Here is a 23392-nt window from a genome sequence, read left to right as displayed (position 1 = left end):
CCCAGAAGTTAATTTAACTGCCACTAATCTCTGTCCACTCATTGCAGTCAGACACCTCCTATACAGTGGTAGTGAAGAAAAAAAAAAACACTAGACATAGAGAGACGGACCTGGGATCATTTATCCACAAAGCAGGGTCATGATGCTGGAGCCAAATAAACATAGTTGTTTTCATTTAAAAACCCCAATATCCCCACCCAGACAATCCCCAATGGTCAGGGGAAAAAAACCCTACAAGCAGGGCTTTTGCTAGCTCTGGAACAGATTTGGGGCTATGCTAATTTTGGGACCGTCAGGACTGGGGGCTAGCTAGCCTTTTTGGTTGCAACCCCTGAGCATCAATCCGGGGCTACAACCAAAAGACCCGGGGCTATAGCCCCCTTAGCTTCACCCCTAGCAACGCCTCTGCCTCCAAGTACATTGAACAACAACGTGCATTACACTGAGGGCAGCTCGAATCCACCAAGAACTCCATAAAGTACCATCTTAGTGTGGCCATGTAAAGGAAAATGGAATTAGCTAAAGCTCTCCCCAGCTTGCTTCAAATCTTAGGTATCACCAGCAGAAACCCCATGTATAATGACTTATGGGTCCCCAAAAGAAAAGGGGCTAAAACTGTCAGTATGACTAAGGGGCCCGGGGCCAGAAAAGGGGAGGGATTAAAAAAATCCTCATGCAGCCTGAAGAGAAAGCAAAAAATGGGTCTTCCTGCCGTGCTCCACCCCCAGTTTGGCTGGAAACATCATGGAACATTTTAGTTTTTTGACAGTCAAAACCTTCAACCCAGTGAATGGCAACCTCTGCTTGTCTGAACTTTGACTCAAAAGTTATGAAAAATGTGGATAGAGTGGCCTTGAAATTGTAGCTGCTCCTCATCTCAAGCTAGTTTCAGGATAGTGTCACAATCACGATAGTTCAGCAGGCGTGCTATAATTGGCTTAGTGATGCTCCAGGGACCGGTAGAATTCTATATTTTCTCTCCTCAAGGAATAAGAATGAAAAACAGACTCTTGTCCAGGTCATCTTTTAAAATTTGCTCCACAAAAAGTTCCAGGGTGTCTGGGTTGTTAGTTTCAGCTACTCCAACGATCATGATATTGTTCCTTCAAGATTCGCTTTCTAGATCCTCCCGATTATTTTTTCGAGCTTTCTGGACATTCTGGAGATCAGTAGACATCAAGTGGTCTCAGTTCTTAAAGGTCAACACCCTTTCTTCCACAGCATCCAACGGTGTGCCATGTTTTTCAAGACAGGCTTTCCTATGATAAAATTTGCAGGTCAGCGAATCAATTTGGAGTGCAAGTATTGATTCCTGCCTTCAATTGGAAAAGCATCTCCGATATAAGCAGTCTCTGTAATTTCGACCTCAAGTCCTGCCATCTGCGGGGTTTGCAGCACAGCAGACCAAGATTGGTTTTCTACCCAATTGTCCAACCTGAAAGAGGAGCCTCGACTGGGTCTCATCATGCTTGCCCATTGATACAGGCGTAACTTAAAGGAACATTTTGAATAAGTAGTCCAGGCAGTGAACTCGTCCCTTTGAAGGTGCTGTATTAATCAAAGAGGTTTATTACAAGCCAAAGGGGCCAAGCCGACTCAGTGTAGAGCCCTCCACAAAGGAATCCTCTCTGCACATGGATGCCCACTAGACAAAACCTCCCATGTTGACCCAGCCGGCACAGTTACCCACCCCAAAGCCTCTGTCAACAGCCAGTGGCCTGTCTGTCAGTCAGGACTGACCCAGGAGATGCAAGCCACATGCCGTGCCAGCCACCCCAACAGCATCAGAGCCCTCCTAAGCTGCAGACCATCCTAGAGCCACAACGTAGCCCTGCGGTTTGCGCGCTTTAACAGGTGTGACCCAAAGCAGCCATCCAAACAGGCTATCAGCTCCATGGCAACTAGCACCTGCCAGGCTTGCCTGCGTAGACCAAGGCTCCAGTGTAGCCACAACCAGCGAGACATGGCGCAGCACAGATTTCCTTGTCCTCTGTCATAGCACCGAACAGGCCTCCGTGGGCAGCGCTTGGGAACAGTACTCTAATAAGCCTTGGGAATCTCTGGACTGAATGCTTCCAAAGCAGCTATTTCCTGACTTCATATCCTGTGCCAATATTCAAGTAGGGCAAGAGATTGGAGCCTTCTAATTATCAACCTATTGCCCATCCCGATGCAAGGAGCAATATGTTTGCTTCTCTAGTCCTGTCTAAACTGTACAGTTGAGCAGTGGAATTTGACCACTGGGATAAACTTTAATCAGGCTTTCCCAGAGGTCTAGGTACCTAGCTAAATGACCGCCTCCTTTCATTCCGAGAGAAATACTGTTAAACAAAAGGGCTGCATATTTAGCCATTATCGACCTATGATTGGACTCAAGGACGCACAGGCCTGGGGTATACCAGATTAATTGCGGGCATAATTCTTCAAATGCTTTCTGGCACCCAAATAAGGGTGTGTCTTGACATTACCGGTAGAATGATCTATTGAATATGTTTAGAAGCGTACGTCGACGATGTGTTTTAGCCACTGCTCTTTATCTTTATATCGCTGACATAAGTAATACAGGCCTGAATACCCATACATTATTTGGCGTATGCAGGTGATTTGGCCATCTTTGACCAAATTCCAATTAGTCTCCAACTGAGATTGAATGTACTGTACAGCTATATGACTGATAAGGACCTTGAAATAAACTGTAATAAGCCATCAATACTTCTAAACTAATGCTTAGAAGACTACTACTTTTCAGGGTGCCTGGCTGGGTCAATAATAGAAGTTGTAGAACAATTCACCTATATAGGCTTTCTCTTTTATAAAAAAATAAATAAAGGGAAAAAGCTACTAACTACATCTTTTCAAGACTATGCTTAAAGGGTGATGCTTTCTGCCCAGATGAAAAAGATGAATTTACGCTGATGATATTCTTTATTACCGGTTTTGAGCTATTGCAAAATGAAGGTGTTCTAAATTTATTGTATAGATCCGAGTTGTTGCTCGCTCAAGATTACCACATTTGGCTAAAGATAAAATGGTTGATCTGGAGCAAAATCTACATGTTACCCAACTGTATCCCAATATAAGTTCTGATATAAGAGTTGAGTTTATTATCTTAAACATCTAATGTCAATTAGAAATCTAAGGTTATGCAGGAAAATCTTAGACCACCTGGCACAATCTTTGTATTTAGACCTACACCTATTGAGGAAAGGAAGAAAGTCTTATGTATACAATATTTGGATCGAGAAATGTGATTGCTGAACACTCCAAATATGAATATCCACGCTTTTGGAAAATCCTTTTTGATTACAAGAACATATCTAAGAATGATTGGTGCGACACCAGGGTGGCGAAAGTAAAATATTCCCTGCATATTATTACATTTGAAGACAAAAGAGAACACTGTACATAATATACAGGAAAAATTTCCCTTTTGCAAGTGGAGATCACTATATGCAATTTCAGCTAAACCTCTTACCAACTAAAGAAGCAATTGTGCTAGATCGAAGGTCTCATATTTGTATGAAGATACAGCGGAAAAACATAAGACCTTGACTATTGCTTGCCCCACAAAAAGATATCAATATTTAAAGAAATGTTTAATAGAAGGTATTCCAATTTCCTCTGCTAATCCGTGGACACATATTTGTGCAGGAAAATAAGTATCTTTAATACTTGCTACTTTAAGATACATAATAGAAATCTTAAATATCAAGGATGTACATCTCTTATTTAGATGCATGACATATATTCTGAATGTTGTATTTAATAATGCTAGCTACTTGATTTATTCTATTAATTCAGAGAGGATTAATTTTTCCTAATCAATTGTAACAGTCAATCTTCGAGTGAATTGCAATACATTATGTACCTATTGTGTCATTTTTCTTTTTGTATTATAATCTGTGTAAGGGTTAATGTAAACAAAAACACAAAAAAACTTCTAAAGATTGACTGAAGCGGTTTGGGGTAAAAAAAGAGTTGTGTCTATTTTTAAAGCATCTGACAACTCGCCCGATTTGCAATGGTAATTGATTCATATGCAAGTCTAATTCTCCCAAGGGTGGATGTGTACATATGTTTAATAAGAACTTGTGTGGCACGACTTACCTGTGATTTGTATATGCTTAGTGTGTAAACTAAAGGCCTAATAGTTGTATTTTTATATATTAGTTGTATTGGTGTTGTTGCTCTGTGTGGCCTCATTGTAGCCCTAGATCACTCTCACACCTTCACGAGACAAAGGCTTGAACACCATCTTCTCACATTGATTTATTTCTGGCTAACCTCTGTGTCTTTCCAGTTTACCATAATATGGTGGCCTCCCTAAATTCTCCCACCAGGAATGATTTTAGAAATCCACCTTAACAGGGCACTGCAACCTCTATATATACTACCAGTTTCATCCTTTCCTGAGCCATGTGAGTGGTTGAGGCCCCGAGTAGCGGAATATTTTCTGAAGATCAACTGGCACTGGTATTCATAGCCATCTAAAATAAGGAATCTGTGGGAGGAAGCAATTTACTAGATAGAATATCTCTCCAATACAAAGTTATGAACCACAAGCAAAAGATGAGAACAATGATTCACTTAAGAAAACAAACCTGGAGTAGCTGCATGGCAACTTCGTAGATTTCCCTGGCTGAATCAGCTGCTTTAAAAAGTATCAGGTTCAGAAGAACAACTGTATCACACTGATAATCCCTGAGATTTAAAATAGGAGCAAAATATACACAATTATTCATAGATCATACAGCAACTCGACAAATCAATAAATTCTCAATTATTTCAAGAATGGACATTCATGTTTAAATGTTAACACCTAAACAAAAGTGCCAGATAAATGTGTGTCCCACCTACCCCCCCAGTTTGTACCGACAAACCAAAGAATATGTACAGAATGGAGAGATGAAAAGACCTATTGTTATAAGTTCTGGGGAAAAAAACTTTCTTTGATGAAATATGCATGTAATTCTGTTCAGACCACAATAAACTGGGAGATTTTTGTTCCAATTAAGGGAGAAGGCGAAATTGTTTCAAACGTTCTCCTCAAACACTAAAGTAATCAGGAAAGTTAAAAAAAGAGGGGACATAAAATGTCACTTGGACCCTCTTACCCTAATACTGAGGTTCACCAAGAGGTCTTAATAACCTAACAACAACTTTAATTATGTAACTGCACCCATCAGATCAGCAAAAACCTGTAAAAACCCAGGACTGGACCTTAGAATCTAAGCATAAGAAACAATGAAAGAATATAACCATCATAATGTCTCCATATTATGACCAAAGCCCCAATGGGACTGTTTATCAGCAAATTTCAGTACATAAACCTCCCCCCATCCCCCACCACCCCCTCAACTGGAAGCCTGATATCAGAGGTCAGATTTTAAGGCTCATGATTACACAATCCCACATTTTTATATAGCATCCAAGATGGCACAGACCACATAATCCACAAACTCCTCGATTGGGCATGCCATATTTCTCACCAGCCTGTTTCCAATTAAGATTCAGACCTGCAGAATAGAGCAATGTCTGCAGACTTGCCTTTCCAGACACAGTATGCACATAACTACCTCAGCCAGAATCAGACAGGAAGAACAAATGAATTGCGTATCAGTTATGTTTGATGGATTAGTCCTTCCTCCCACAGATTGCTCATCTTTGCAATTCAATCTCCATTGCCAGCTGCATTCAGAAATGTTTTCACTATCCGGGGGCAGCAGCACAGCTCTGCCTGCTCTAACTGGCACCTCTGTGCATTAGACAGGGCATTGAGGATAGTACATACAGAGCCCCCGCGCCCTAGGATGTCAGGTCTGCCTTAGCACTCAGCAGCTGAGGGACCACGAAACATATGGTATACGATTGTGATGGCATTGAGAAATAGGTGAGAGGAAGGACTAATCCATCACAAGAAAATAGAGGTATATAATTGGTTCTTCTAATGAATTCCAACCTCACATCGATTACTCATCTTTGATAGACAACCAAAGCAGTACACAATTTGGAGGAGGGAGAAGAGCTAGAAGTCAGCCTACAACATATAACTTTGGAAGACTGCCATACCAAAGCAAGCATCCTACCCACACAGGGAGTAATGTTTGTGAAATGAGTGCAGTGAAGCCCGTGTGGCAACTGCACAAGTGTCCAAATCTGTGACCCCTCCACCCCCAGCACCTCTGAAGGGACGAGAAGGCAACAAGGTCTCTAATGGAATGATGTCTAAGGCCCTCTGGCACATTCTTCCCAGCCAGATTGCAGCATTCCTAGATAAAAGGGTGATCCATTTTGACTGGCTGTTTCATCACAGCCCTGCCATCACAAGCACCAGCATAACCCACAACGCGCTTGTCATCTTTCTTGGCGACCCTCCTCCCAGAGACATGGGTGAGAGCCTATACAGAGACCAGCTGGTGGAACCTCACCTCCATCTTCGAAGAATGGGGTGGATGAAAAAAGAAAACACAGGAACCTGTATCTTCTGAGAGAGATTAAAGTCTGACACAACATTGGCCAGAATATATGGTCTCTAAACAAACGCTAAGGAGGAAATGCCTGGAGCTAACTCACCAATCTCTCAGATGTAATGGATATCAGGAAAAATTCCTGTAAAGGTGAGCAGTCAAAATGAACATGACTGCAGGTGCTCAAACAGAATGTCAACAAGTAAAATCAAAACTATATTCTAATCCCACAAAGAAACAACAAACTGGCAAGGGGGAAAATGGTTACACAAACCCCACAATAAATGCACCACAGTGGGAATTGTGAAGTAAGAACCTTGTTCAGAGGCCCTTTCTAAAGAATAAATAGTGGCTAACTAACCCTTCACACTACCAATCTGGAGGCCATGTGAGCCAAGGAAAGCAAGAAATACAGTGCAGAGGATGTAGGCAGATGAAAAGGCCCAAAACACTCTCCCGACACCAAGATGAAAATGTTTGCTACCTTCAGTCATAAATGCAATCATGAACGACCTTGAAGCTGAAAGGAGTACATCATGTCCAGTCCGACGTATACCACAGCCACGCATGAAGGCCAAGCCTGCTGGGTATGATGGAACCCCCAGCAAGTCCCCCTCTCCCTTCGATTTCCCCATCTCCCGATGGGCAGGCTGTCCCTTACTGGAATTCGCCATGGAGGGCAGATGTAGATGTCCAGAAGGTGTGAAAACAGAGTCCTCACGGACCACTCCAGAGAGATTAGAATAAACATGGATCGGAACTGGCATAGTATCTTGAGACAGCGGGATGAAGGGGGAACAGCAGAAATGCATAGAGGAGATTGTAGTTCCATGTAGTCAATGTGTGCCCCAGAGCTACCTGCAGAGGACAGAACTCCAACTTCCTATTGATGCTGAAAGAGTAGAGGTCCACTTGAGCGGTCCACAACAACTCAAAAAAATTAGCTGACAGAGCTCACTCATGTGAGCCCAAGTCTCTCAGCTGAGGTCATCCGCTACCATGTTTTCCGCCCCGGAGAGATGTGTCACTGTTCGGTACATTGCTCTCCAGATCACAGACCCACAGCATCACGGCTTCCTTGCACAGAGGCAATGACTACATACCGTCATGTGTGTTGAGGTAGTGCATGGCCACCATGTTCTCTGTCAAGACCAGCAGAAACTTGCCTTGTACAGAAGGTAGGAAGGCAATCAGCCAGCCTGATCACACTCTGCTCCAGCAAATTGATGTGATCCTGAACTTCCACTTGAGACCAGAGTCCACTCACAGTAACATCTAGCGGTGAGGGCTCCGGCCCTTAATGACCCATCCATCACTACAGTCAGCTGGGGTCAAAGCTGCTGGAGTAAAGCCCCTCTCAGCAAGTTGTCTCTCAGGGTTGACCACAAAAGATCGAGACACCCTGCCCGAGACCTGCAAAACATCTGTCGTGCTACCCAGGAACTGAGACCACAGACAACCAAAGAGCCACTGGAGTGACCTCAAGTTTAACTGAGCCTCTAACACCACCAGTATGCATGAGGCCATGAGGCCAAAATTTGTAGAAAGGCAGAAGATGTAACCAGCCTCTGGGCATGGAAAATGTGCACAATCTGAAGGATGATCGCAACCAGATATGCCCAGGAGATTTCCAAGAATGCTACGATAAAACAGAGGGACTGGGAGAGTGAAACAGGAGACTTCTTGAAATTCAGGGGGAAGCCCAAACTCTGCAACAGGCTTCATGTATGGTATAGATGTTCGGGCTTGAATGAGCCAATTGTCAAGTTAGGGGGGAGATATAGATTCTCTACCTCCTTAGAACCGCCAGCACCACCACAAACAGTCTAGTGAAGTCCCTGGGTGCCAAGAAAATACCGAACAGCAGGAATCGAAACTAGTAGTAATTCGAACTACAGAGACTTACAGTGCCTGTGATGGATCGCCACTTGGAAGTAGGGATCCTGGAGATACAGCAACACCCCCCAGTCCAGCAGTTCTGGGGCTGGGCGGATCTAGTCAAGGTAAACATAACTGTCTTTAAGTTCAAGAGCCTCAGATTCGTAAGAGAAAACAGGCCAGTCTTTCTTCAGAACCAGAAAGTAAAAACCATACAACCCCGACCTCGCGCCGAATGAGGAACCAGTGTGAGAGCCATTTCTCAGCAGCTAACGGACCTTTTCCAACAGGTGAGGATCAGGAGCCAAGGAGTCAGTGGTGGTCCAGAGGGCATTGAAGTAACAAGAGGCAGTAACCCAGAGTCGTGACCCATAGGGCCCCAGGTGTCCATGGTGGAGCAATGCCATACTCTGACAAACCGGCATAGCCTCCCCATCCACTGGTGTTAGGTGTGCAAAGTCCAATTCACATCAGTTTTGCGCCATGTGTCAGCTTTGAGTATTGCTGATGCAGCAAAATACTTCTGTGTTCCATGGCCCTGGGTACACCAACACTGCTCATAGTTGCCCAAGGAAGCCGAACCCTTTCCACAGTGGGCAAAAGAGGTAACATCGAGCGTTCAACTTCTTGGAGCAGATGTATAACACAAGGGAAGATCGCCCCTATTCTGGTAGGATTGCGGACAGTCGGAGATCAAAACAGCAAACAGAGTCCTACGAGAGAAACAAAGATCCACTCATTTGAATTATTAGTCTGGATATGTTTCTTATGCATGAGTCAATCCCTAAGTTCTCAGGAATGATAGGTAAAGTTGTATTACACCTTTTACATAATGAATTAATCAAATGTTTATTCAATGATTTTTTTTTAAATGCATATTTACATAAAAAAACAAAAATGTGATCACATCCCAGGCGGTTGTGTCATCTTATTAGCAAGTTGGAATAAGTAACTGAATATCAATCACCCAGTTGTGATGAGACACACGACAAAAACTGGCCAACAGAGAACACTTAACTTTCAACTGTAACTAATCAAAACAAAGTGTTATAAAAATGGGGCATTGTGGTTGCAAGATGTTTTCCAAGGTCAACACATATACAGCTTTTCGGCGGAGATAGATGTACCGCCTTCTTAAGGACCATATACCCTGGAGGGAATCGAACAAAAGAAAGGGGGGTGGGGAGGAGAGAGTAATTACCTACTGGGCTATCACCCGGCTGTAGGATAATTTAGTTATTTAAGGCAACTGTTGGGTTTCTCACTAAAAATCTTTCAGAATCCAACCGTCTGTTTCCATGAATTGAGTCAATAAACGGCTCACCAGTTGAATCTTGATCTCTCTCTACTACTAATTCTACGGAGAGGAGAGATTACAGGAAAAAAAGGGGGCAAATGTCCTTCTTAGTATAGAGGTAGCCAATATCTTAATGTTTAATTGAACCGAGAATGTCAAGAAAATATCACATACCTAGACATGTTTGGTGCAAGAAACCACTGTAGTGTATCACAGCTAGGTATTTTTCATACCATTTCCTTTTTCTTTGTTGAGACAAACTGTTGCACAAATCACAGAAAGTTCAAGAAATTAAGTTCTGGTGGATAAAGTAAATGATCTATTTTAAGAATTAATTGGCAGGATATGACTGTATATGTCATACTAAGATAAGTCAGTGAGGAAGAAGTTAAAAACCCTTACAACATGTCAAATGCTTCAGTGTGCAGCTGTGCACCCTAGGCTGAGCAGGCATCTGCTCAATGATGTATATATTCTTGACATCGAGTCATTTTCAGGTATCTATTCAAAAAGAGGGGGTGATGAAACCAAATAAAAGGCGTGGTAAAACTATTTAAAAGGGCATGGTGCTTATCTTAGAATATAGCTGTGGGCAACAACTGAAATTGAATCCTAAATCAACAACATGAATTTCTATACTTAGTTGTACTGTGATATGCCCATGTAGAAGAGCCCTCAGAGTTACGGAGAATGCAGCGCCACGAGGCTTGTCCTGGAATACTCAATGGCGATGTCGAGAGTTCTGTGGTTACCTTGGAGCAAACATCAGTGACTGGACTACTAGATCCAATGACCTCGCAGTGGCCTTGGAAACATCTGCAAGGATTGGTCAGACTTGTCCCCAAAAAGCTTATCAAAATCAAAAGGTCATGTCCAGAAGTTTTGATTGGACATAGTAACAAACACAGGAGGTCCCCATTAATAAGTGTCTACAGAGGAGCAAAACCCAGGGCCATTGTATCCACCAAACAATCTCCTGTGTCCAGGCCGGACTCAGGTACTTGAAACTTTCCCTCATCTCATTGGTCCGAAGGGTCTCAGCTACATCAGAGACGAAACTCCACAGGGCAAAAGGTATACTTGAAGAATGCAAGTAGCATTCACAGCCCGCAGGACCAGGCGATCTGACGCAAAAACCTTGCACCCCATGGCATCCGGGTTCTTGCTCTCCCTGTTCTGGGGGTATGTAGGGAAGGGCGCAGACATCAGGTTGCAGTCGCAGCCTGTACTAACAAGCTCTCTGACTAAATTAAAGTTACTCACCGTGGTAGTACTCCATCCATAGTCCCCTTTCCTCCATCCTTGTTGGCGTCTTCCAACATGGGGACAGTCCTGGAACCTTTGTGGCAGCAATAAATTGAGCTTCTTCTTTAAATGTAGTATAGCGTGCAGAGTGTGGCCTCGGCGTGGGAACGCCCCGCTGAGGCCCCGCCCTGCGGCGCCTCACCTTAGTCCCCTTTGAACACATCAAACGCTTAGATACCTGGCTATTCTAAGAACTTATTAACCCTTTGGCACACTAGCGGGGAAGGTGGGTGGGACGTATGGAGGTAAGCAGACTCGGTACTCTAGTCTCTACGGTGAGTAACTTTAATTACTCCTACGCCCTGGCCCATTTCCTCCATCCTTGTGGGTGATTCCACCTAACAAGATCATAGGGTGGAGCTGTGACAACCTGCCTCATATCTACAATGAAGCAAAAATGTTCTTCAGAAACACTTGACCAAACTCTGCATAGTGCCTGGAGCTGGTGTCCAGAGAGTAGTGCCTACAGAAGGCCGGAATGGCCCAAGTAGCAGCCTTGCTGGTGACATCCCAAGAAGCATGTCTCCAAAACGCAACAGCTCTGACCGCGTGGGCATGAATCCCTGCAGGAACAAGTTTGCCCATGGCCGTGTACGCCTCAGAAATGGCCTGAACCATTCAATGGGTAATGGACGCCTTGGAAGTCAGAGCCGGGGGAGGAGCCCCCAAAAGTCTCAAATGCCACCTCTGACTTCCTGAAGGATTTAGTCTGAGAGAGGTAAAACTTGAGGACCCTCTTGAGGTCCAAAGAATGCAAGGCCCTCTCTGCCTCTGACTGCGGGTATGGGACGAACACCGGCAGGCCGATTTCTTGATTCAGATGAAAAGGAGAGACCTTCTTGGGTAAGAAGTTTGGGTGAGTGCGCAAGATGACATTGTTGTGAAACGTGGTGAATGGCTCGCACAAAGACAACGCCTGCAGCTCACTAACCCGGCGCGCAGAGTTGAGAGCCACCAGTAAAACGGTCTTCGGCATCACCAAGTGGATGTCCACAGAGGCCATTGGCTTGAAAGGCTTGCGCTGCAAAGCTGCAAGAACCACATTGAGGTCCCAGACCGGGTGCGTCCTATGCACCGGCAGAAAAAGCCTAGACAATCCCTTAAGGTGGGCCTTTACCACTGGGCTGGTCGCAGAAAACGCATTCTCAGGGGAATTCTTGTAAGTCCCAATGGCCGCCTGATAAGTGCAGCAAGTATCCACCTGAACTCCGGAACAGGCCATGTGTGCTGAAAAAGCTAACACGTCATCCAGAGGACGGGTGACAGAGTCCAGATGCTGGTCATGAGCCCAATGGCAGAACCTAGTCCATTTATCTTATACTGGGACCGAGTTGAGGCCCTCCTGGCCTGCTGAATGATGTCCAAGTCATCTGAAAATTGAGCATGTTGAAGCCTCCGCTGGTCAGGAACCAGGCCAACCCGTCCTGCTGCATCAGGAATCCCCTGCTGGAGATGGGAAGGTGGACGAGACCCTGGGAGCACAACTACAGCAGAACCCGAATACCAGGGCCTTGGCAGCCAGTGGGGGGCAATCAGGATGAAGCTGCAACCCACTAAAGCCTGAAACTTGCTGAGGCTCTGTTGGAGCAGAGGGGTGGGAACGCATAACCGCGTAACACCTGCGTCCAGGCCAACAGACCTGGAAGGCATCTCCCAGAGATCCTGACCCTGTCCTGCCCATGAATCAAACAGGGGGCATTTGTAATTCAGAGGAGAGGAGAACAAATCCAGGTCCACGAACCCCCAACGCTGGAACATGAGCAACAAGGAGTCGTCATGCAATTCCAACTGGTTGGTTTTGAACGCCAAGTGGCTCAGCTGGTCCGCTTCTGTATTGCCGTCCTCCAGAAAGTGGACTGCTGAAATCCAAATCCCCTCCGTCACGGCCCATTCCCAGATCGATACCGCTTCCATGCAGGGGTTGGGGGATGAGGGGTGCCACCCTGCTAGTTCAGGTGTAATATCATAGCTTTGTCTGTACAGAACAAACCGGTCCCTGATGAAGGGCAAAAGCATCTTGAAGGCCAGGCCTACTGCCCTGAGCTTGAGAGATTGATATGCAGGAGGGCTTCCGCCCTGGACCACGCTCCATTGATCACATAGCCCTGCAGAGTAGCGCCCCAGCCTGAAAGCGAGGAGTCCATTGTAACCACCAAGGTAGGCTCGGATTGGGCGAAAGGGGCTCCCAATGAAACGTTGCCATCCATCATCCACCAGCAGAGATCTGGCAGAAGGAGCAGTGGTACTGGGATCCTGTCCGACTGAATCCCGAGTCTCCTGATCCCAATTGGCCGCCAGGTGGAGCTGGAGGCGCCTCATCTTGAGGCGAGCGTGCTGAACAGCGAGCATGCAGGAGGCCATCAGGCCCAGAATATGATGGAACCACCATGCTGTGTCAGAAAATGCCCCACCGCCTTGTAGAGGGTCAGGAGCCTCTCGGGCGTAGGGAACACCCGCTGCACCGTAGTGTCCCAATGCACCACGAGGAAGTCCAGAGTCTGAGATGGGCAAAACTGATTTGGTCTGGTTGAGGGACAACCCCAGAAGGATATCCACCTGTTTCTGGCAGGAGCGCAACACCGCCTCGGGTGACCAAGCTCTCACCAGCCAGCAGCCCAAATAAGGGTATAGATGATGGCCCTCCAAAAGTAGAAGGCCCGCCACTGGGTTAATCAGCTTCGCGAAGACACAAGAGGCCGAGTTCAGGCCAAAGGGCAGCACCTTGTACTGGAGTGGTATGACAATCTTGAACCACAGAAACATCCGATGTGGTTGGTAGATGGGTACGTGCAGGTATGCATCCTTGAAGTCCAGGGAACACATCCAGTTCCCTGCACAGTAAATCTCGGCTATGTGCACGGGAGAAATTATCTTGAAGCGTTCAAGCAGTCAAGACAGATTCAGAAATGAAAAGTCCAGGGCAACCCCCAGGCCAGCCTGGTTGTTCGTGGTTACTGCATAAATCCTGGAATAGTACCCGGAGCCCCTTTCTGAAAGAGGTACCAGTGCTATTGGTTGCATGACCAAGAGAAAGGACATCCCGAAAGAGAGTTTGGGACCCGACCTGACGAAGAGGAGGAGCAGATGGTAGAGGAAAAGAAGAGGAAGACTGAAGCCAGTGGAGACTACGGATACGATCCAGAGGTTGCAGAAAAGACAATTTCAGGTGCCCTGGAAAAGAGCCAAATGTCACCCCACAGGTGAGCCGTGTTCTCCGACCTTGATGCTACTGCTCTTGGCATCAGATGGGGAGCAGAAAAACCTGTGCAAAGTACTCTGCTACTTCCTCCTGTAGCTGGGTGACCTGTCAGGCCTTCATGTGCCATGGTCACGAAACTCCTTGAAGCTGGAAAAAGCGCAGGGATTGAACTCGTGCCTGCCCTGTGACTGAGATCTAGGATCCCGTCCTGCACGTTAGATGAACTTTGTAGCGTGCATCCATGCCGTCCTTTTCATCTCGACACCAAGGCATAGCCCTCTGCTGGCTGTGTCGATGTGGGAGACCAAAGACTCCATGAGGTCTTCCACAATGGCCCGGGCATCTGCCAGACTGTCATTGAAGGAGGCTTGTTTGCTCGAGGGGATGTCGGGCTCATCGTCCTGGGTGTCATCATCCTCGGTGTCATTGTCGTGATCGCTAACCCCCCCCCCCCGCCCCTGTTTTTTTACAGACCGAGTGGAGTCCAGGCCCTGGGACGGGTGCCGGCGGGGTCCCCCCTTAGTCCAGAGCTGAAGACAGGTCCAACAGCTGCTGAGGGGGAGGCATTGGTAGTACAGGAGGAGATGGAGGGGTCTCAACAACCAGTAGAGCCAGGACCGGGTGAGGGACCGACACTGGAACCGACAAGGCTGGAGGAACAGGAGGAGTCTCAAGAGGAGGGGGACGAGGAAGGTGCCACCTGCAGGTTGACCGTCACAATATCTCTCAGAAGTTTCTTCATCTGAGGAGAATGCATGAGGGAGAGGAAGCGCTCTAAGAAGCGATCCTCGCTAGCCACCAGGTCCCAAGGAGCCCGGCTCTCCGGGTTGCTGGGCCTCCATTCCTGGTCAAAGCGCTGAGGTAACTGGGGCGTGTAGCCGTAATGCTGCAAAGGGTAGATGTATCCCTAAGGAGACCAGAAGCCTGTACCATACAATGCGCTGCCGCTTCCAGGGGCAAGGGGACTGGGATCATCCTGCAGAGCCCTTTCGATGAGTTGGCTCCAAGAGAGCTGCCGGCCTTGCAGGCTCAGCCACGTGCCTTTCCGCCATTTTGAAGCCTTGTGCCATGCCTTGGGCGGGAGGGCGCAAAGAGCCTGAGCCGCGAGAGAACTCAGACGTGGGAGGATACACCTGGGGTTTTGCACCCGAAGCAGAAGCGTCGACCTCAGATCACTCTGGTAGGTACTGAGCCCTCAGCCAACTGGCTGGTTGTCGTAACACCCCGACTCATGACCTCTGAGCAAGCTCTGGTAGGCGGGATGCCCTCAGCACCTGTGCCAGTAGTCGTGCTGGATCGTGTCGAGGACAGACTCTTGAGGGGGGAACTCGGCGATCCTTTACCCCTAGGGGTCAAAGAAGAGGATCGCCTTTCCGAGGACAGCTTCGTACAGCCCCAGAGCCCCTGAGCTTGGGAGCCAGTATAGCCTGGACAGCCTCAGGTCTGTCCCAGAAGAGCTTTCGGCTTGGGAGCTGGTAGCCTTAGGGGACCTAAATCTGAGGAACCCTTATCGTTGGTAATCCCAGGTAAGGAGTCGTTGCGCTGTGGGACCGTGCTGAACAGAGGGCCTTGACGAGAGGTCCTGGAGACAAATTCCTTAAGGTGGGGCGGAGGAGAAGTGTAAAAGATCACCCTCCACTGCGACAACCGATTTTTCAATGCCCTGTGACAGAGAGCGCTGCAAGCAGAACATGCGTCGCAGTGGTGGTTGAGCCCCAAAACACTCGAGACCGAGTGCATGGGGGTCCAAGGTCGGGAACGAGATGTCGCATGAGGCACATCTTGTGAATCCTCTGCAGCCGACATGCGCCGTGGGAGGCGAGGCACAGAAGGGAAGTTAAAGAAAATTGAAAAAAAGAGAACAGGGAGCAAGCCGAGAGCTAAAAGGGTCCGAGGTGGCTGCATGTCTGAGACATGAGGTGATGCAGCGGGGACTCAGCGGAGCGTTCCGAGGACGCACACTATACTAAATTTAAAGGTTAAGCTCACTATTTCACTGACTAAGGTTACAGTACTGTCCTCATGTTGGGGGACGCGAATGAGGTTGGAAGAAAGGGGATGGGACGTACGAGTATGGCGTGGTGAGGAAATCTGGATCAGAGGGAGACACCCAATGCTTATTTGCAAGGTCCCTATCCAGCTCAGTGATGGATGCCAGTTTCTCCCATTCCGACAAGACTGGCTTGAAAAGCAACACGATCTCCCCTTTGACTGCTCTCGTCCAAGATATACGTTACGTGATGAGGACGGATAATGCCAGCATCTCCTCCACTTTCGCCATCACTCGCTGAAATTAAGTACGAGACCCACCCAGACATAGCATCCATAGGATATCAATCTCTGTGAAAGTGCCCAAGTCCGAGACCTTCTCAAGTACGCAACCGCTCAGAGAATACATGGGTTCAAAGTGAAAGAGGACAGGATACCCTTCCTCAAAGATTTCGGAAATCTTCGACATACAGTTCTCTTGAAAGAGGGACATATTCCAAGAAAGCATCACTGCTGAGGGGCTGGCACCAGGATGTTTCTGCCCTAAAGCAGACTCGCAAAACACCGGGGTTGGAGCGGAGTCCAGTAGTAGAGCCGGAACTGAGGTCTCATGCTTGCGGTTGTGGTCCTCTCAGGCACCTTTGACGGTTGCACAAAGCATGCAGGGGCTGAGGCCATAGACAGCAGGCCACTGGCAAAGATGGCCAATATCTGCTGCCGGAAGTTTCCCGGTTCCTCAGGGTATAGGATTTGGCAGCAAAGAGTTAATGTGCGCATGGCGAGTCCTCTGAGGTGCACATGGAAAAAAGCAAGAATTCATTTGCTTCTGGAAGAAAGATGAAGCAGAGGAAGAATGATGTCTAGAAGAGTCATGTCACCGAGATAGCGGGACCTCTTCCTATATTCTCCTTTCCGTTGTGGAACTTCTCCTCCGTAGGCTCCCCAGCTATTATATTTATGGCCTCCCAGCCAGGTGACTTTGACAGGGTCCTTATCACTCTTGTGGTGAAACGTGAAGAGCTTCCATTAAGTGCATTTCCTACTAAGATCAATCCCCCCTGCGTCATCTTCTCCCCCGAGACAACACAGGCAAATCCTGGGGGTATCTGCATGGACATCTGGCTACTACAGTCTGCATAGGGCTTAAAATCTGTGACCTTCAGAGGGTGAGTCATGATGGAGTTAAGAAAAAAGGTTTAGCAGTAGAGGCATTCAAGAACAATGAGGGTGTAGAAAAAGCAACTGAGGCCATGGCACACAGCACCTCCAGATATACTCATCAAGTAGTCATGTTCAATGTGTGCCGAGCAACGGTGCCTGGCTGACGGGGAACTGTGCCATAGCCCCATTGTGATGAACAAAAATTCAGACAGCTGGCATTGGAAAGAGAATATCAATGATAAGGAATCTGTGAGGGGAATCCATTAGGCATAGATGCTACGGTACAGGATATCTGTCTCGCTCTCCATGTGACCAGCTGAATATAGGGGAAAGCAAATGATACATCAGCACTGAGACAGCAACCATACAAGTGGTCAACGACGCCCTCAACATCCTTGACGACAGCCACCCCTGCTTCCCCGAGTAGAACCCCTTCTGGTTCTACTCGACTGGTCAACCACTTTCAACACAGGAGACCACAAGGCGCTCATGGACAACCTACATCGGCGCAAGGGGATCAGCAACCTTGTCCTACACTAGCTCAAGTCCTACCTCACCAACCGACAGCAGTTTGATCAGATGGACTCCTCTGGATCGCCAATGCTACCTGTCATCTGTGAAGTCCTGCATGGTTCCATCCTCTCCCCAGTGATCTTCAATCTACATATGGAGCCACTGTGAGCCCTCCTAGCCACACACCAGATCCACATTCACCAACACGCCGATGACACACGGTTATACCACAAGATCGACTCCATCAAGGACGTCCAGAGGCTCAAAACCTGCCTCGCACTTATCCAATCTTGGATGTCCAGTACATACTTGAAGCTCTACCCCTCCAAGACTCAGCAACTGTGCCAAGCGTCTCGGGTTCCACATCGACAAACACCTCTACTTCAAGAAATATATAGCTAGGAAAACTCAGTCAGCTTGGTATCAGCTCTACCTCCTGCTGAAAGTGAACCCCTTCCTTCCTTTGGACAGCTTTAGATCCACCGTTCAAGCACTGGCCCCAAAGCCATGTGGACGGGGGCAATGCCCTCCTCGAAATCCACCCGTCGTCCTCCCATGTGCCCCATAGAAGTGGCCTACACATCCAGTTGTCTCATCAAGGGTCTATGCAGATATACAACCACATCACTCCAGCCCGTCATCAACCTTCACTGGCTCCCACTGCAGGCACAAATCACCTTCAAGTCTTCCTGGATCATCTATAAGGAAGTCGCCCTCAAGTCACTCAGCTACCTCGTGGAGAAACCCGGCACCTCTGGCAGACTGCGCACCACCAGAAGCCCGGACACGTGTCTGCTTGAAACACGCCACTACAAAAAGGAAGGGACCAGAAAACAAGCCTTCTCAGCCTACACCCAAAGACTATGGAACCTCCTCCCCCATCAGCATCGGACTCACCCCCACGTTCCTACAACTCAGAAAAGAACTCAGGGCCCACCTCTTGAAAGAAGTTCTCCACCTTAACACCTAGGCCATCACATTGCCCCCCCGCATCACCCGACTTGCAAGATGCCGTCCGCCCCTCTCCTCCACGCCACTCTGTACAGCTGTACCCCTCCCCTATGCCCCTTTGTATCCTACCACTGCTGTACACTTGTTGTGTTACCTCTGAAAAGCACTTTGTTATGCATTTGTACTATTGTATACCTCTGTAAAGAACTGTTGTGAACCTGTATTGTTGTTCTAAAGTGTTTCAATGCTTTACGAAGTTAGGTCCGCGCTCAATAAACACCATCATAAAAATAATAATGATAGTAGGGTGGTAATTGGTCAGTTTTTACCATCCATCACAGTCCACGGCACAGCTAATGTAAAAGGATATACACATTGTAAACTACTCCCCCAAAACATGAAAACTCCAATTATCTTGTCATGCACATACTCTGTAAAAAAAAAGAAACAAAAATAATCTAAAAATAGATTGCTTACCGGTTCTGGAAAACGCTTGCTATGGCTTTAAAGCAGCCAGACGCCACTCGCTTGGATCCAGTGTAACACCGATCGACAGCCCAATACATGAGGTTGCTCTGGTCAGGGTTTAGCTCAAGCAAAAGCATTACTGCCTCACAGCCCAACTGATGAACCTAAACAAGATGCAAAACCACAAACAAAAATTGGAAAGGCTATGAAAACAAGCCAAATATAGCTAGTTCAGGTTATAGAATGCTCAATGCACAAAAGTGTAGAATTTAAACAGTAGTGTATTATAGAATAGCATTCTAACAAAATGATGAATCATATGTAAAATGAAAATGACACGCTTTGGTGAGAATATTGTGCTAAATTTCACTGCTTGCTCTTCATGTTGCCATGAGCTCTGATCTGTGCCTTTTCCTGGGATTGTTTTAGATCATCCAACTCATCCTAGCTTCAAAGTTTAGGTTACAAGCCTGAATTAAACTGTGAATCAGCCGTCCTTTCCTGCATAGTCTTCCTGTCTCCAATGGTGTGGAAGGAGGAGACAGAAACACAGATGGCATTTTTATGGCTATAAACATTTGTTTAAATAAATAAAGAGCAAAGCCTAACTTTCCATATCTTCTAAGAGGCATTTCCCCTCAACCAAAAACACTAAGGAGACAGTCAGGGTACCTACGAAAATAAAACGTCCACTGTCCTGTGTAAGAAACCAATTTCCTTCTCTTATACTCATAACTAAAGGATTGCTAAGTCTTCCTGGTGCAGAAGAAAGATGCCCTCCAGGAGAACAGACTCTGGTTCCAGTAAAACAAGGGACTGTTACCTGAGGGAATAGCTCCCGTCCCCAGGGCATAATCCTTTTCCAAGTGCTTGGAAAATAAAATTCCAAGTAAAAAGTCTTCAAGAGGACAAGTTATTGGTTCAACTCAAAAAGTTCAAAGAGCCAAAAAACATTAGCATTCCTTATTGACCATGATAACTGATTTGTCTGTTGGATCCCCGGAGTGTGTCTTCCATCTCCAGGTATTCTGCTTCTATCCCAAGGGATAGGACTTTTCCCCTGGATCCTATTCCAAATTCCTGCCTTGTAGTGTTTATTGCACAACACCAGATTCGATTTATTTTCCCCTGGTTCCTTTAAGACTTCTCACAATGCCAGAGGAAATGACTCCCCTCCTCTGCCCTTTCTCAGGCTTCTCTATTCATGGTATATAGCAGACCTGCGTCACTATCCTGCCAGGTACTGCTATTGTCCATATAATGCTTAGACCACCTTTTCTGTACTTGGGGGTCCCAGACCCATAGTTCAGGTTCAATTACTCGTTCAAAGTCTTTCACAGGCTCTCTTCTTAGCCCTGTTCCTTTTCTAGGGTACTTTCACCCTTCTTTATAGGGCACCAGGCCCTTCTTCTGTCCCACCTGGCCCTTCTTCTTTTAAAGAGCCAAAAACCCAACGGACTGGAACATGTCCGTGTCTTCATTGTATTAATTGTAGTTCAATCATTAAGGGTAATGTCATTAGCCACCCCAGAACAGGGGAACATAAAACATATGGAACCTGCGACAGTATCAACACTATTTATGGCATCAAATGCCCATGTGGAAAATTCTATGTGGGCCAATCCACAAGAACGGCCAAAACACGGTGGAACGAACACCGGTCTTGCATCCGGAATGCAAACATTAACTCGGCCGTAGCACGCCACTGGGTTGAAAATGGACATAACCTGACACAGATGAGATTTGTGATTTTGGAAGTACTAACAAAAAACAATCCACATGAAGATTTGGGTCAGCGGCTCAACCGCAGAGAGACCTTTTGGATTTGCAAACTTGGCAGCTTAACGACCAATGGACTCAACGAGGAAATCAATTATCACTGTTTTTATGATCTTGTGTTATTTCTACTTCTATGATTGCTATTTTCCTAGATAATACTGTGTAAGATGATATCACTAACTTCTGCATGGTATTTTCCGTGCCAAAATATCGCGGACCTACCGACCACCCTGCTGTATTTCCTGGACCCTTAGTCCGGGACCCAAGGTGCCGTCCTTTGACGACACCGACCACAGCAGGGTTGTACATTATTATGCAAGATAGATACATTTGTTTATCCTGACTGTGACTACTCTTCTGGACTCTTAATGTCACTGCTGCACATCCTGGACCTTATGTCTATGACCTAAGGTGCCGCCCTAGGACGACTCCAACGGCAGCAGGGTTTAATTCCAATAGCACTGTTCTTTATCTCTCTGCATATGTTTTCACTTATTACTGTAACCATTCATCATTTTCCTATATGTTACCACTTACTGTTAGGTCTGTTTATTTTATTTGCTTACTAGTATTTCTTCTATTTCCATGAAATCCTAACTTTGTTTTTCATTTTTTATCACACTACAATTCCTTATAAATACACATGATGTCTGATAAATGTTTAAATCTATCTATATCAAGCTCATTGGCTTGATTGCAGTCAGATTTCGACCGTGCGCCCATTCGGGCCGCAATGCAGTCACTTGTCGTTTAAAGGAAACATTGCCCTAGCAACGCTTCGATGCGACAGCCGCAGTCTTGTACATGGCGGCAACAGGAGAACTCCTCCGCTCCCGTGTTACGCACGGTAAGACTTTCTACACCCCTAAAATTCACCTCAATTACGGATTTTAACCCTTCACAATAACGGGTTCCTTCTGTTTTCAGCCATTACATTGTAGGCTGTTTCTCTGTGCTGATTCCCGTCAGGCAGTTTTTTCGATCACCACATGGCCTCAATGACCATATTTCGCCACACACTGTGCATGCAACTTACCAATCTCAGGTAAATTGTTCCCTTTTGATTTAATTATTGGATATCTACATTGAACAGTGACTCATTATATTTTTCGTTTTTTCTATTTTTTTCTTACTTTAATTCCTTGACTACTCATCTACTTCTGAAACTAAAACTGAATGGTATGTTCTTAACTTTACTATGATGATGTATGATACGTATATGTTATTTTGCACAAATTTGAACTGTTTTCTTCACTTGTGAACTTGTATGGATTATCTTTAGACTGGCCCTGATGAAGGAAATCTATTTCCGAAATGCATTGGCAATTTTGGTCTGATTGATTAATTGTGGCAAATTCTTCCTCAATAAGAAAATATTAGTGACTTCTCTTTCTTGAGATTATTTTTTTCATAAAAATTGTTTTGAAAAGCAACAGAACCTAATGTTTGCCTTTTTAAACTAAAAGCATTTTTTAATTACTGCAAAATCGAATTGTCAGCAATTTTGACTAACCACATACGCAGGCTGGGTTCTATAGAGAGCGGCTGTGTGACTTTGTATTTCACTTGGTCTCCTGCTTCACCTTCTTCTGTCCCCGCCAATTAGTCCTGGCTAGCCCCCATATCCCGGGCAGCTTCTTTTTGGGATCCATCCAGTCCCAGGACTCTATCTCTTCCTTCCCACGCTCTGTGTGGTCCGCTCCAGCTATGGCATCTCCGTACATGCTGCTCGCCGCTGGCCTGCCTTTCCAATGTGGACCGCGTGGTTCCTTCTCTTTCTTCGGGATCTGCAGCCTGCTTCCAGTCGGGAGAAGGGTTCTTTCTCTTCGGACCCATTTCGGTGGATTCACCTTGCCTTGCATCTTGGTTCCCCCGAGTTTCCCTTCACTGCACAGCTGACCTGCTTGCGGCTCCTCAGGGGAGGGCTGATCTCCACTTTCAGTCCTCCTTCCTTTTTTCTGTTTGTCGCTCACATATAGTCCATATTGACTGGAATGCTGTTTTTGGTTCTGCAGAGTGTTCATTACTCTGCACCTCTTCTTCATCCTGGTACTGATTTTATCATTCTCAACTGGGTTACTTGGATTCTTCTTCGTCCCAGTCGTCATACATGACTCACATAGGTAGTCCCTACTCTTCCTCGTCTCAGTACTTTTTAAGGAGGTTGGATTATCTACCTTACACAACTACGCTATCCTTTATAGGGCAAGAGGATGAAGGCGGTTTTGGTATAGTCTGATATAACGCATTCTCCCCGGATAGTTGTCCCATAGGGGGTGGATCACTCCCGATGAGATCTATACATTGAGTACCACCCCCAAAGGGACTATTGGGTAGTGGCCTCACCTCCCTGGCCTCATGGGAAGGGACTCCCCTCAGGGAAGA

The 23392-nt window shown here is 46.4% G+C and overlaps 1 protein-coding gene across 6 annotated transcripts in view; it reads right to left on the bottom strand.

Annotated features, from left to right (window-relative positions):
* The window catches only part of FRYL (FRY like transcription coactivator), a 3055992-nt gene that overhangs the window by 1632131 nt on the left and 1400469 nt on the right, over positions 1 to 23392 (bottom strand). For all 6 annotated transcript variants that reach the window (XM_069631694.1, XM_069631695.1, XM_069631691.1 and 3 more), the window contains 2 exons: positions 19238 to 19392; positions 4602 to 4701 (listed from right to left, as the gene is read on the bottom strand). In XM_069631694.1, coding sequence (XP_069487795.1) covers positions 4602 to 4701; positions 19238 to 19392 — 255 coding nt within the window. The remainder of the gene's footprint in view (positions 1 to 4601; positions 4702 to 19237; positions 19393 to 23392) is intronic.

This window comes from Ambystoma mexicanum, chromosome 6q, assembly GCF_040938575.1.
Source record: "Ambystoma mexicanum isolate Mex_15411 chromosome 6q, UKY_AmexF1_1, whole genome shotgun sequence".
NCBI lineage: Eukaryota > Metazoa > Chordata > Amphibia > Caudata > Ambystomatidae > Ambystoma > Ambystoma mexicanum.
Note: the sequence above shows the minus strand (reverse complement) of the source record. Positions and strands in the feature narration are given on the sequence as shown.